The sequence below is a fragment of the Corvus cornix genome, chromosome 8 (assembly GCF_000738735.6).
Source record: "Corvus cornix cornix isolate S_Up_H32 chromosome 8, ASM73873v5, whole genome shotgun sequence".
NCBI lineage: Eukaryota > Metazoa > Chordata > Aves > Passeriformes > Corvidae > Corvus > Corvus cornix.
In genome coordinates, this window is record NC_046338.1 from 8628819 (window position 1) to 8640054 (window position 11236).

An 11236-nucleotide genomic window follows, 5' to 3' on the forward strand; every position below is an offset into this window, starting at 1 on the left:
CCATGCTGACCTGCTTCAGGGCAGGAGGAGGTGGCACTGAGGCCCAGCCTTGGTGGGTGCAAGAGCGCCTGAGATAGATTTCTTAGGGCTGAAATCAGAGTCAGGAACTGACAGTGGGAAAAGACAAGCAGGCAATGTTGCCTCACATTCAGAAATTTCTGACTTCAGCTAATTTCTGGATTCAGCAGAAGCTGGGAACAAACAGTTTCTCCCAGAGGAATATTATTTGTAGTCAGCAAAGGGTTGGGATCTTTCCTCTAAAGAAGGCAGGGCTTCCCAGTTCCTGGCAAGTTTGAAGCTAGAAACCATCAGTCTGGCAGAACCCCCTTGGCAAATCATGAATGCTCATGAGCTATCAAAGCTCTGCAAGGAAATGAATCTGCTCTGATTTATACCAGTGGGAAATCTAGCCTTTAATTTTAGTTCTTGAATTAGCAGTTGTTTTAATCACATGAATGCAGTCTGCCAGTTGTCAGGGCCACATGTGCGAAACACAGAATTACTGCTTCAGTGGAGCCCGAAATATGTAACGTTTCAGTAAAGCCTTTTTTTGGGGTTTATGGACCATTAAGGAGAAAGTGTAATGGAGAGTCATGTAACAGCCAAAGGGAAGCAGGAGCAGCCTTCTTCATCTTTTTTTGTGCAATTAGGGAACAACTGACAGGTCATTCAGTATTAATTGGCCCCCTTGGATGCTATTACACAATGTGAGAGCAATGGGCTCGAATCAATGACCCTGACAGTCTCTCCCTCTCTGACAGCCACTGTTCCTACATAAACATGCCTTATTGGACTGTTCCCGCTGGACTCTGGGGAGGTACACCAAGAATGAGTTCAGCCACTCTGGTTTTCTACCCAGCAACAATCAGCAAACACGAAACACCAATTCTGCCACATGTGGAACTGTCTCTCTCAGAGGTGCCAGGGGGAGATTTCCTCTACCAAATCTTCCCTTGTGCACTCTCTCATCACTTTTCTGGTAGGGTTGAGTACTCTGAGCCATTTTGAACTTCATGTTACAGGTCCAGGGAATCCCTAGAGGAGACACTGCATCTCTGGAAAGGTCTGAAATGAGATTTCAGTTATTTCTTTCTAGAAGCCCAGGCAGTCAACACATCTGATCAGTGCTGCTGTTCTGATACCCTCCTGCCCTCTTGCTCAAGCCATGCAGTGTGCTGTTGGCATTGCTGAAGCTAAGGAGAAAACAGAGTTGTCTTCCTCAACAGAGACTGAACCCCTTTGTGCAAAGTTTGTTTTTGCCTGAATTTCTAGGATGACCTCAGAGGTGAAATGCGATATGGCGCAGTAGAGGATGCTGCTGTATTAAGAATCCTCAGGCTGAAGTGGTGCCTGGAGAATAGAGAGGAGTGTTCATTCCTCCTCAGTGATTTCTCTCCTTGACCTTTGTTTTTCACCGCCTCTGTTACCTTTCTCCTCTCTCTCTCTCTATCATGAAAGCAACAATCTGAAAGAGAGGGGAGCATGATTAATGTTCAATCAGCTCCAGCCTGGTTCATACGGGATTCTTCGGCAATAAATTGGAGAAGAGCCTCTGCTCAGCTGTCAGTGGCAGCAGCCAGGCTGGTTACAGCAGTGTGGGCATGGAGAGCAGACGAGGACATTTGAGTGTCAGCACCTCTCAAGCTCTGGAAGAATTATCTATACTTCATCCAGTGCACAGCTCGCAGTTTGCCATGTTCCCTGTGGTCACCAACTCTGCAAACAGAGAGATTGGCCTCTTAATATGGGAGTTAAGATTTGGCTGTGCTTGCAACAGGGTCTAGCACGAGGCGTGGTTTTAGACCAAGCACCTCTAAGTGTACCATAGATCTGATTGCTGGTTTGAAATATTAGTTGTACATCTGGGGACGGGTTTTTTTTTGTTTTTTCCAGCACCTCCCCACACCCTGGATGTTGCAGCTCTGGAGGTCCTGTCTCAGTACCTCTCACAGCAAAGACTCTCTGCACGCATCCCTCCGGCATCCCCCCGTCATCCAAAGGCACCACACACCGGTAGTATATATATATATATATATATTTTTTTTTTTTTTTTTTTTTTTTTTTAAATTCGTTACGTGCGTTTCAAACCTTTGAGAGATCCGTGCCTCGCAGCAGCATCGGCGAGCCTGCATCCTATTGCCTGGCATTTGGCCGTGTCTCCCTCTCTCCCCGCGGCCGCCGCGCTCCGTTCTCCGCCCCGGGGCCGCCGGAGCGCGGCTGGGGCTGACCCTCGGCGGAGATGCGCTCCCGGCTTTTTCCACTCCCTGGGGGAAAAAGGGGCTGTTCTGCTCCGGGCACCTCTGTCAGCTGAAGGGGGCGGGAGCTGTAGCCTTGAAGTAGAAAAGGAAGAAGGAAAAGCAGCGGGGAGAGGGTGAGCGGTGCCGGACAGCGGTGGGCGGTGGGCTGAGCCTCCTGGGCACCGCGGGCTCGGGGAGGAGGAGGAAGGAGAGGATGCTGCGGGGCAGGGATGTTGCGGCTGAGCACCCATCTGCCTAAGGAGAACAACATCGTCCTCCGAGGGGAAGGAAGAAAGTCGGGGGAAAGCGGCCGAGCTCGCACAGAGCCCGCTGAGCTCTCCCCGGGACTGCCCGCCTGACACCCCAGCAAAGTTTCCTGAGCTCGGTAACGAGAGGGGAGGAGAGATGTGAGATCCTTCTCCCCCCAGCGCACAGCTGGGCTTCCAGCCCCGGTTCTGCTGGGACTAGCCATGGCTTTGTCATCCCCGACTGAAGAGTGAAGGGGAGACCCGGGGCACCCGCTCCCTCCATCGCCTTCCCTGTCTCCACGCTCCAGCCCAGGTAAGTGTCCTCCCCTTCCAGACACCGAGGCTCTCTCTGGCCCTGCCAGAGAGTTTCCCAGCACTCTACCCAGGAAAAAAAGTCTTGTTCTTCTCCTGGTATCTAAACGTTGTGTGCCTGTGCGTTTGTGAGGCTGCCTGTGTGTGGGGTGGTTGTAGCTGTCTGACTGCAATTTCTGTTTGCTGATCGCTGTCATTATTGTTCTGTGCCATCACACTCCTGGAAAGGAGACTCATCTGGGGTCTGTCAAATATTTTGGTTGTGCTGCTGCAGTGAGATGGTGTGGAAGGATGACAGCACAATTTCTCTCCACTACAACTAAGAGGGGAGCGTGCTTAGCTGTACGTGCTGCTGCTGCTATGGCTTTAAATGATGCTCCTAAAATGCTGGCTGAATATGTCAGTATGCCCTTCAAGCTCTAGGAACTCTCACAGATATGGATGAAAGTCTCTCTTTGTCCCCCTGAGAGGATAGGGAGGGGTGGATATTCCCCTGGAAGGAATCATTAGAGCATCTGGATTTCCATCACACCAGCTTGAGTGTGCAGCTTTTCTTTTTGCACAGCAGTGCTCACAGTAGTGCATTTCAAGCTGAAATACTGTTTGCAGAAGAAATCTACACTCTAACTGATAAGAAAAGAATCTGTTTCAGACAAAGAGCCCAAAGAGAACTTTTTCCACTCCTGATGGAACAGAAGTAACTCATTTTACATAGACTAATTTGTCTGAAAAGTTGGTCATTTTTTAAGCCATTGATTTTGCTGTAGTGGAAGGTAAAAGCTGCCAGATATCCTCAGGGAGGTCAGCAGTGGGAGCTGAACCCACATCAGCCTATTCTTGTGGCTGAGAAGGGGATGGAGAAGCATCAGCCTGTGCTTTAGGAGATGACAGAAGAGCAAAGATGCTTCTGTTGTACATGGCAATCAGAATAAACACAGACTTTATGTTGTTGTGGGGCCTTATTAGGTAGAGGATAGTGTAAGGCATTCTGTGGCTTTGGTTTGTTTTTTGCTTTATCCTCCACTGCTCTGTTGGCTTTCTCATCCCTATGTCATCTGGTTCTCTAACAGGAATCCCTTGTGTGTAATCCCTGATGTTTTATATGGAGACCAAGACAAAAGCAACCAGTGATCTACTTTCTAAATGTTCCTGGTCCAAACACACTGTCTTCTGCATGCTGTTGGTCACCTTCTGGTGTGTGTGCAGATCATGTCCTAGCCCTGCAATCATGCTTGACTTCCAAGATCTTCTGCCCCCAAGCTGATGGGAGAGGTTCCAGGCAGGAATCTCCAGTGAGTCCATTGCTTTCTGCTGGGGAGGGTCCATTACCCCATGTAGGTGCTCTGAGAAAAGAGGAGGGGAAAGAAGTTTTGCCGTGGACATAGCATGGCCAGAACACTTATGGTGCAGCTATAGAGAGGGTGTGACAAGCCCCAGAATTGTTCACACAGTTTAGATGAGATCTCAGCCCTGACTCCTTTCTTCCCTTGACACTTGCCAGGAGAAGGCAGGGGCTGTTTCCTGAGCCTGGGCACAACCTGTCAGGTGTCTTAGGGGGACCCAAGGAGTAGCCAATGCCTCCTCCAGTCAAGCTGCAGTGTGAGAGGTCTCAGCCTTTATGTGCCACATCCCTATTTCTCTACTGTAGATCTGGTTTCCCTCCTTCTGGGAAGGCACCAGGAATGCCTGGGAAGCTGATGGTGATTGTACCCAGTGTGAGCCCAGCTGGATTATTCTCCTGTGTCACTTATCCTTCTAGAGTGGAGCTGTGGTTCTCTTTTACCTGCTGGGGTGAGCTGTCCTTGGATGAGCCGCCCTGATTTATCATTGCCAATGGTGCCTGAACAAGCCCTCTTGTCCCACTCCTCCCCTCACAGCCTGGGGAGGTCCAGTGAGGATTTTGCCCAAGCTTCAGCCCCTGTGCTCAGGGATCTGTAATGATGAAAAAAATTACCAGGCAGAGAAAATGAGCTACAAGGGACCATTCTGGGTGCTATTGCTGCAGCCTTGAAAGCAGCCAGAAACCAGCAGGGTCTCTTTGGAGTGGCTACAGGTGCCCCCTGACAGATGGGATGGGCAACAGGTTGAAGTTGCTCTCGAAAGTCTCAGTAGCAGCTTGACCTCTGGTGATGCCTTGCCCAAGAGCAGAAGCAGCTGGCTTATTTTGTGTCCTGCTGGAGCCCAGCTGCCTGGCTCTTCCAGGAGGGAGAATTCGTTCAGACTGGAAGCAGGTGAGTGCTGAGAAGCCAGGAGGAACAAAGCTGATGGAGTGAATCTGTGATGTTTTTTAACCACAAGAAGCCGCACAGTGCCCTGTGAGCACTTTGCAGTGGGAGAATGTGGGGCAAACCAAGGGAAAGAGCCACACTGGGGTGTCTGCAGCCTCTGTGTGCCAGAGGTTCAGAGTGGCATCTGCAGGATCTGGTCTGCAGTTTCTGCATCTGTATCTTTAACCAGAAGCTATCTTGCTGCTGGTCCAGGGCTGGTGAAGGAGACAGAATCAGGGCTCCAGCTCACACTAGCATGCCAGGGTTCCCAGGCAGAACAAAAGGACACTGCTAGGGAAACATGCACATGTGTTAGCCTGGCTAATGGAGAAAATGCCCTTTCTCTCTCACACACTCTCAGTATCCTGAAAAATCTTTGCCTGCTGAGAGACCCCTCCCCAGTCAGGCATCCCCAGACGAGGAAACATTTAATCCTTTTGAAGCACCTGTCCCTGTCAGCTCCAGCTGATGTCTCACTGAATAGGAACTCCATTGAAAGTTGACTGCTGCATGCATTCAGGTCTAAATAAAAGCCCAAGCCAAGGAAATGAGATATGACACCCGATAGAGCAGCAGAGAGCTTTGCCTCAGCTGGAGGTGCCAGAAAATTTTATAACCTGGGAAAAAAGTTGAAAATGCCCGGCTGATCGCACTGGCATGTTTCAGTGTGATGGGTGATGGCTTATTATTTGTTGGTTTGTGGAGATTTTTTTTTATTTAGTAGCTACAGAGTGTTGATAGCACAACAGAGATTCTTGGCTCTTGCCATAGAAACTGAGCGGTATCAGTTTTTCACTGACAACACTTTTGAAAGGGATTTGACAGGAGAGGAGAGAAGAAGCTAGGGAGCTAGGCGGGGAGCAAGGAAGAGCAGACTGCTGTTGTTTGCAATCAGGCTGGGAAGAGAAATGCTCTCCTGCCTGTAAAATCAAAGACATCACCAGCAAACTGCTGACAAATTGGCTGCTGGCAATTTGACTTCCCAGCAAGTACGGCAAACACAAAGCCAGCTCCCATCACATCCAATAATCTCCTTCATGGAGAAGCTGCTACTGTCAGTCAGGGCTAAGTGTTACTGCCTTGGGTCCTAGACAGATCCCCACACAGGCTCTTTTTCAACTTCAGCACCTCAGTTTCCATGGGCCTCCATCCTGGAGGTGATACTGCTTGTAGAGGTTTGAACCTTGTAGAAGTTCGGGTTTGTGGTTGCTGAGGCAAACAAGGTTCCCAGTCCCCTTTCTGTGGGGTCTCCTGTGATCACACTGAAGATGGTGAGATGCATGGTAGAAAACGTGGTCTAGCTGACAAAACACTCACATTTGCTCCATTTTATTAGAGACTTGTGTGACTGACAGGGTGTCATTCTGCATCTGTTGATGGCATTTGTGTCACCGAACATCCACATGTTATCTGCTCGAGTCTTCTCCAAGACTGCCTCTCTAGTCAGCTCAGCCCTCTAGTATGGACATCTTTTGGGGATATTCTGGGTCGTCTTCTGTGACCTTTTATTCTCCACTGGTTGGAAAGGCAACCTGGATGACTCGTTTCAATTGCTGGACAACTGAGACATGGAACAAAGAGTCCCCCTTTCTGTCACAATTGTGGACCATTACCCATTCAAAAATATATCGACCTCATATTGCAGTGAGGGATGTTCAGGGCTGTGCTGGATTCTGTTGTCATTTTGGGCAGGTGTTGTGTGGGTGGTGACAAACACTGTGAGACCAGCTGCAGCACAGGCTCTGGCCATCGCGTGCTTGGATTCATTTGGGCATCATCCACATGGATAGCAAAGGACATGGAGCACACTGGGCTCCATGCTCCAGCCTGAGGGTGACCACATGTGACCACTACAGTCAAGGAGAGCTCAGCCTTGAAAGCAGGCTTGGATTGGTGCTTAGTTGCTGGCACCAGCAAACCTGGAGAAGATGCTGGTCACCAGGAATGGTGGGGAAAAGGTGCTTTGGTTCAGTGCTCTAACAACCGATTCTTCATTCTTCTCCAGGATCTCAAGGTAACAGGAGACTGGAACTGACCTTCTCAACACAGCATTCACCCTGTGAGGACTGAAGTGACCTCCAAGACCCTTCCCAGCATGTTCAGTGAAAAGAGCAGTGGCTCTTTGTCCCAAAAACCCACCCAGAAAAAGACCCGACCCCAGGGCCTCCCCTCCCCTGCTCTCTGCTGCGCCTGTGGACTCTGCATCATGCTAGCAGGGATCAACATCACTTTAGTGGGAGCATTTGCCTTTGGGACCTTCCTCCCTGTGAACAACCCTCCCATCATCATTGGACCCATCTTGTTGGTGGTGGCCTTCACGTTCTTCGGTGCCTGCTGCATCTGCAGCCGGAGGCCCCCAGCCCACGGGGCCCGGAAATCCAAGCCAGGTTCTAACATTGGCCTCATCAAACCTGGCAACACAGCCTTTGAAATTGAAACCAGCGAGCACACGGTGCAGGACACCACTGCTGTCCAGCTGAGCCCCACCAATTCCCCCATCTCCTCCAAAAAGTCCACACCAGTTCATGAGAACACCAAGACCTGCAAACTCTTCACCATGGAAGGCAATGGGCCAGTGGCCAAATACACCACAGGAGGAGAGGCCATACAGCTCAACCTGCCCAGGGACCTGGCCACATCCTAAACCTGGGCAAAGCTTTTGTCAGCAGCCAGCCAAACCTTGCAATGGGTGAGCTGGAAAGGTACCATCAGTCAGAGGTGTGGGGAAGGTGCTTGTGAAAAGCCAGCAAACAGTCGGGTCTCTCTGAGCTACTTTAAGGGAGATGGATGCAACAGCAGAAAAAAAAATAAAATCCAGGTTTTTGCTGAAAAATGCTCATTATATGGTTTTAAAAGGAAAACTGATAATGATGCTGCTGTGAAAAGATGACTCTCAGTTCCTGGAAATACGCTGCCATTTCTGGGGAGCAGATAGAAAGAGGGGAATGAATTAATTTGTCTGACACAATGCGGAAATGTGACAGTTGGAAGGAGAGGCTACATGGGACTGACAAATGACAGCTTTTTCTTCTCAGAAGTGAAGCAATTCTTGGACATAAAAGAAGCAGGAATGCAGTAAATTACAGCTTGCTGCCACTCAGTCACAAGAAGATTTCACCATTTTTAGTGCCAGACCTTTTGGCAGTAGGGACAAAGCAATGTGTTTGCTACTGAAAAGGCAGTATGAAACCATCTCCCCTCTGTTGAAAATTCTTGTCTCATCCTGCCCTCATTTGGGTGATTTTACTGCCCATTCTAAGAGAAGGAACCACAAGGATCACAATTAGCACTGGTATTTTCCTCTCGTGGTAATGAGTTTGAGCTGCAGCTGTGCTACTCCTCACAGTATATTTCTTGGAAGATCAGTCAGGCTGAGCCCTTGGGGATAAGCTCCTGGGGTAACCAGAGACTAAGAGGAGCCAGCAAATTAAATTTTTGGGCCATGATTATGTATTGAGTACCAGGCAACTTCCTTCCCATGTTTTTGTGGAAGGTTGGCGTGGGACACACATCGGGGCAGGGCATAGATAACTGTATGGGCTTCAGAATAGCTGTGCTGGAAGGTGGTGACTGTATGTCCTTGCCTGAAGGGACTGTGAGATCCATCACCCAGGAGTGGATCCTTGCTGCAGGAAATGGGCTGCTCAGTGTGCTCATGGGCTTGCAAAGCAGTGGGATGAGTTTACAGAAGAGAATTTATCAAAAGCTGTTCCAAGCAAAGACACCCCCTCTGCCCCAGAAAGACCCTAATCTGATGGAATAGTGCTGCAAAGGATTTGTGTTCTTCTCTGGGTTACTCTGGCTGGGAACACAGTGCTGTGCTGATGGGCTTTGCCTCTGACTCCTGTTCACATGTGGGATGTGGGACCAGTGTGGGGAAGGACAGCACTGCTAGACAGGACCTGTGTGTGAGGAGGCAGCAGCAGGAGAGTGGCTATCAAGTAGGAATGGCTGCACAGGTCCTCTGTTCATGGAAACTCTGTATTTGAAACTAAGTTTTTGGAACTTTGAATGACAAGGAAGTCGTCTGGACCATACTCCACTGACTCCACTACAATGGCCCAGCTAGCCCAGAATCCAGTTTCTGACAAGGCTGAGAGCAAGGTCTGGAGTAGAACATAAAGACAGGGGAAAACCAGGATGTTGCTTGCCCAAAGTGCTTTCCCAGCTTCCAATGTGCTATTGCTTAGGAACTTCCTGAGCTGGAAGTGGTGCCTGTATGTAGTAGCCCTAAATGGATTTCTTCTCCATGAAATAATCCATTTGCACCTTGACTGTCTGTCAATCCTCATCATTTGTGATCCTGCAGCAGAGAGCTGCACACTTTGGCTTATTTTCATCCTGCATTCTACTACCTCCCTTTGATGCCCCAAATTTCCCAGGTTAGAAGGGCCAGCAAAAAGTCCATGCCCTCACCACCACTCAGGTTTCCTGAGATGTGTTTTCCATGCCACATTCCCTTCAGTCATCTCCCTCTTACAGTACTTTACATCTCTTGTAGCCACAGGGAGGTATTCAGCCCAGCATCAGCTGCTTGCTTGGCTGAGGACGACACAGCCCTGAGGCTTTAGCCATCAGAAATGTGTGTGGAGAGAGGTGGGAGGGCTGAAGGGGAAATGCTGAGGGAGAGAGAGGGGTTGTGGCATGGCCAAGGCTCCCCTGTGCCACCAGCTACCTCTGTGAGGCCAGGCTGTGAGACCCACATGGATGCTGTGCCATGGACCACATGTGGTCATGAGGGAGCTGGAGAGAAAAGCCACGGTGCTGTACAGGTCATGCAGGAGGTGTCCTGGTTGCTCTGGGGAGCCACTGGGCAGCTGATGGTCCCTGCATGAGCCCAGGTAGGATGACAGGTAGTCAGCCTGACTTGAAATAATTCCTTGACAAAAGGTTAACCAAACACTCAGTCTTAATGTGAGTCCCTGAGTGCTCCAGCTGTTTGCTGCCTTCGACAGCTCCTTCTCCACCAAGGAATTATATCTGTGGTTTTAGCAGGGCTGGTCTATCCTGATTAGGAGGAGGAGGAGAAGCAGCAGGTTTGGGAGAAGGATGTTTGTGTGGGCTTGGGTAGATGTGGGCTCAAGTTCCCATGTGAATATGGTTACTGCAGGACTTCTCTTGGAGCACTTGGAGCCAAAAAATTAGTAAAATCAAGTTATAATCATACAACTCCTTTCTTTGTTCGCTGAAGCCTTGAAAGCCAAGTCTGGAGAGCATCCTGAAATCCCTCCTTACCACAGCTGCCCTGTGAAGTGCTACCAGAGATGGATAACACAGTGGCTGACCAAGAGATGACAACCAGCAGAGCTGGTACCTGGGCAGGCAGAGGGGTAGGACCAGTGAGATGCTGATCCCCTGGTGTGGTGGGCCCCAGCTGCCTGCCTGCCCAGCAAGGTGGCCATGAGGACGTCTGCTGCCTTCCTGCTCTTGCCTTTTTCTGTCTTTTGTAATTTCCATGTCTGTCTGTTCACCCCCATGAGCAGCTGTGACTGATGTTGTGAATCTCGTGCCTCCTTGTGTAGTGGGAGATAGAGAGAGTCCCTTGTTCTCCAAGTCAGCATTTCTGGTGTGAGTATTTTTTTAAAAAATTGCTATTCTTGTGTGTGCAATGTGGAATTTGGAAAAGACAGACACATTAAAATAATTGCACTCAGAAAGCATTTGTCCTGCCTGCTTTTTCACTCTAACAACTGCCTTCTCCCTTATCCCCAGACTGTGTGTGCCCCAATCCTGCCTGTGTTCATTTTGCTTCGTGCTCCTCACTCTCCTGCTTGACTTCCCAGACAGTGCAAGGAGCTGCAAGGAAAAAGTGTCCCTAAGAATTCACGTTGCCTCTTGAGTGCCAATTTTCCTTGAAGTCCTGGTTGCCTAAACACTACTCCCACAGCAGACTCCCACTATCGTTGCTTTGACTAACACAGGAATAACCAAATTCTGCCCTTTTTTTGTCTGCATGTGTGTGTTTAACCCCCAGCTGGGTACCTGCACAGGCCAGATATGAACTGTGGGCCTCTGGGTTCTCAGGGACACAGGAGGAGCAGGGCTGTGGGTTGGGGTGGGTGAGGACTTGTGGGCTGTTCTGATTCAGTGTCTCTGGTGATGGAGGACTGGACTGGATTATTTCAGCTGATCCTCCCCAGTCCTGGGTAGAGATGATATTTAGTTTGTGGGG

The 11236-nt window shown here is 49.6% G+C and overlaps 1 protein-coding gene across 1 annotated transcript; it reads left to right on the forward strand.

Annotated features, from left to right (window-relative positions):
• The first annotated feature begins 2066 nt into the window (after nt 1-2066).
• TMEM275 (transmembrane protein 275) lies at nt 2067-10721 on the forward strand. The gene is made up of 2 exons (XM_039556511.1): nt 2067-2798; nt 7070-10721. Exon 2 carries the CDS (start codon nt 7160-7162, stop codon nt 7706-7708), a length of 549 nt encoding a protein of 182 aa, XP_039412445.1. The 5' UTR covers nt 2067-2798; nt 7070-7159; the 3' UTR covers nt 7709-10721.
• The last annotated feature ends 515 nt before the right edge of the window (nt 10722-11236 follow it).

What these genes read in the sequence shown, in the direction of transcription:
- TMEM275 (XM_039556511.1), top strand. Translation starts at nt 7,160, where the DNA reads ATGTTCAGTGAAAAGAGCAGTGGCTCTTTGTCCCAAAAACCCACCCAG.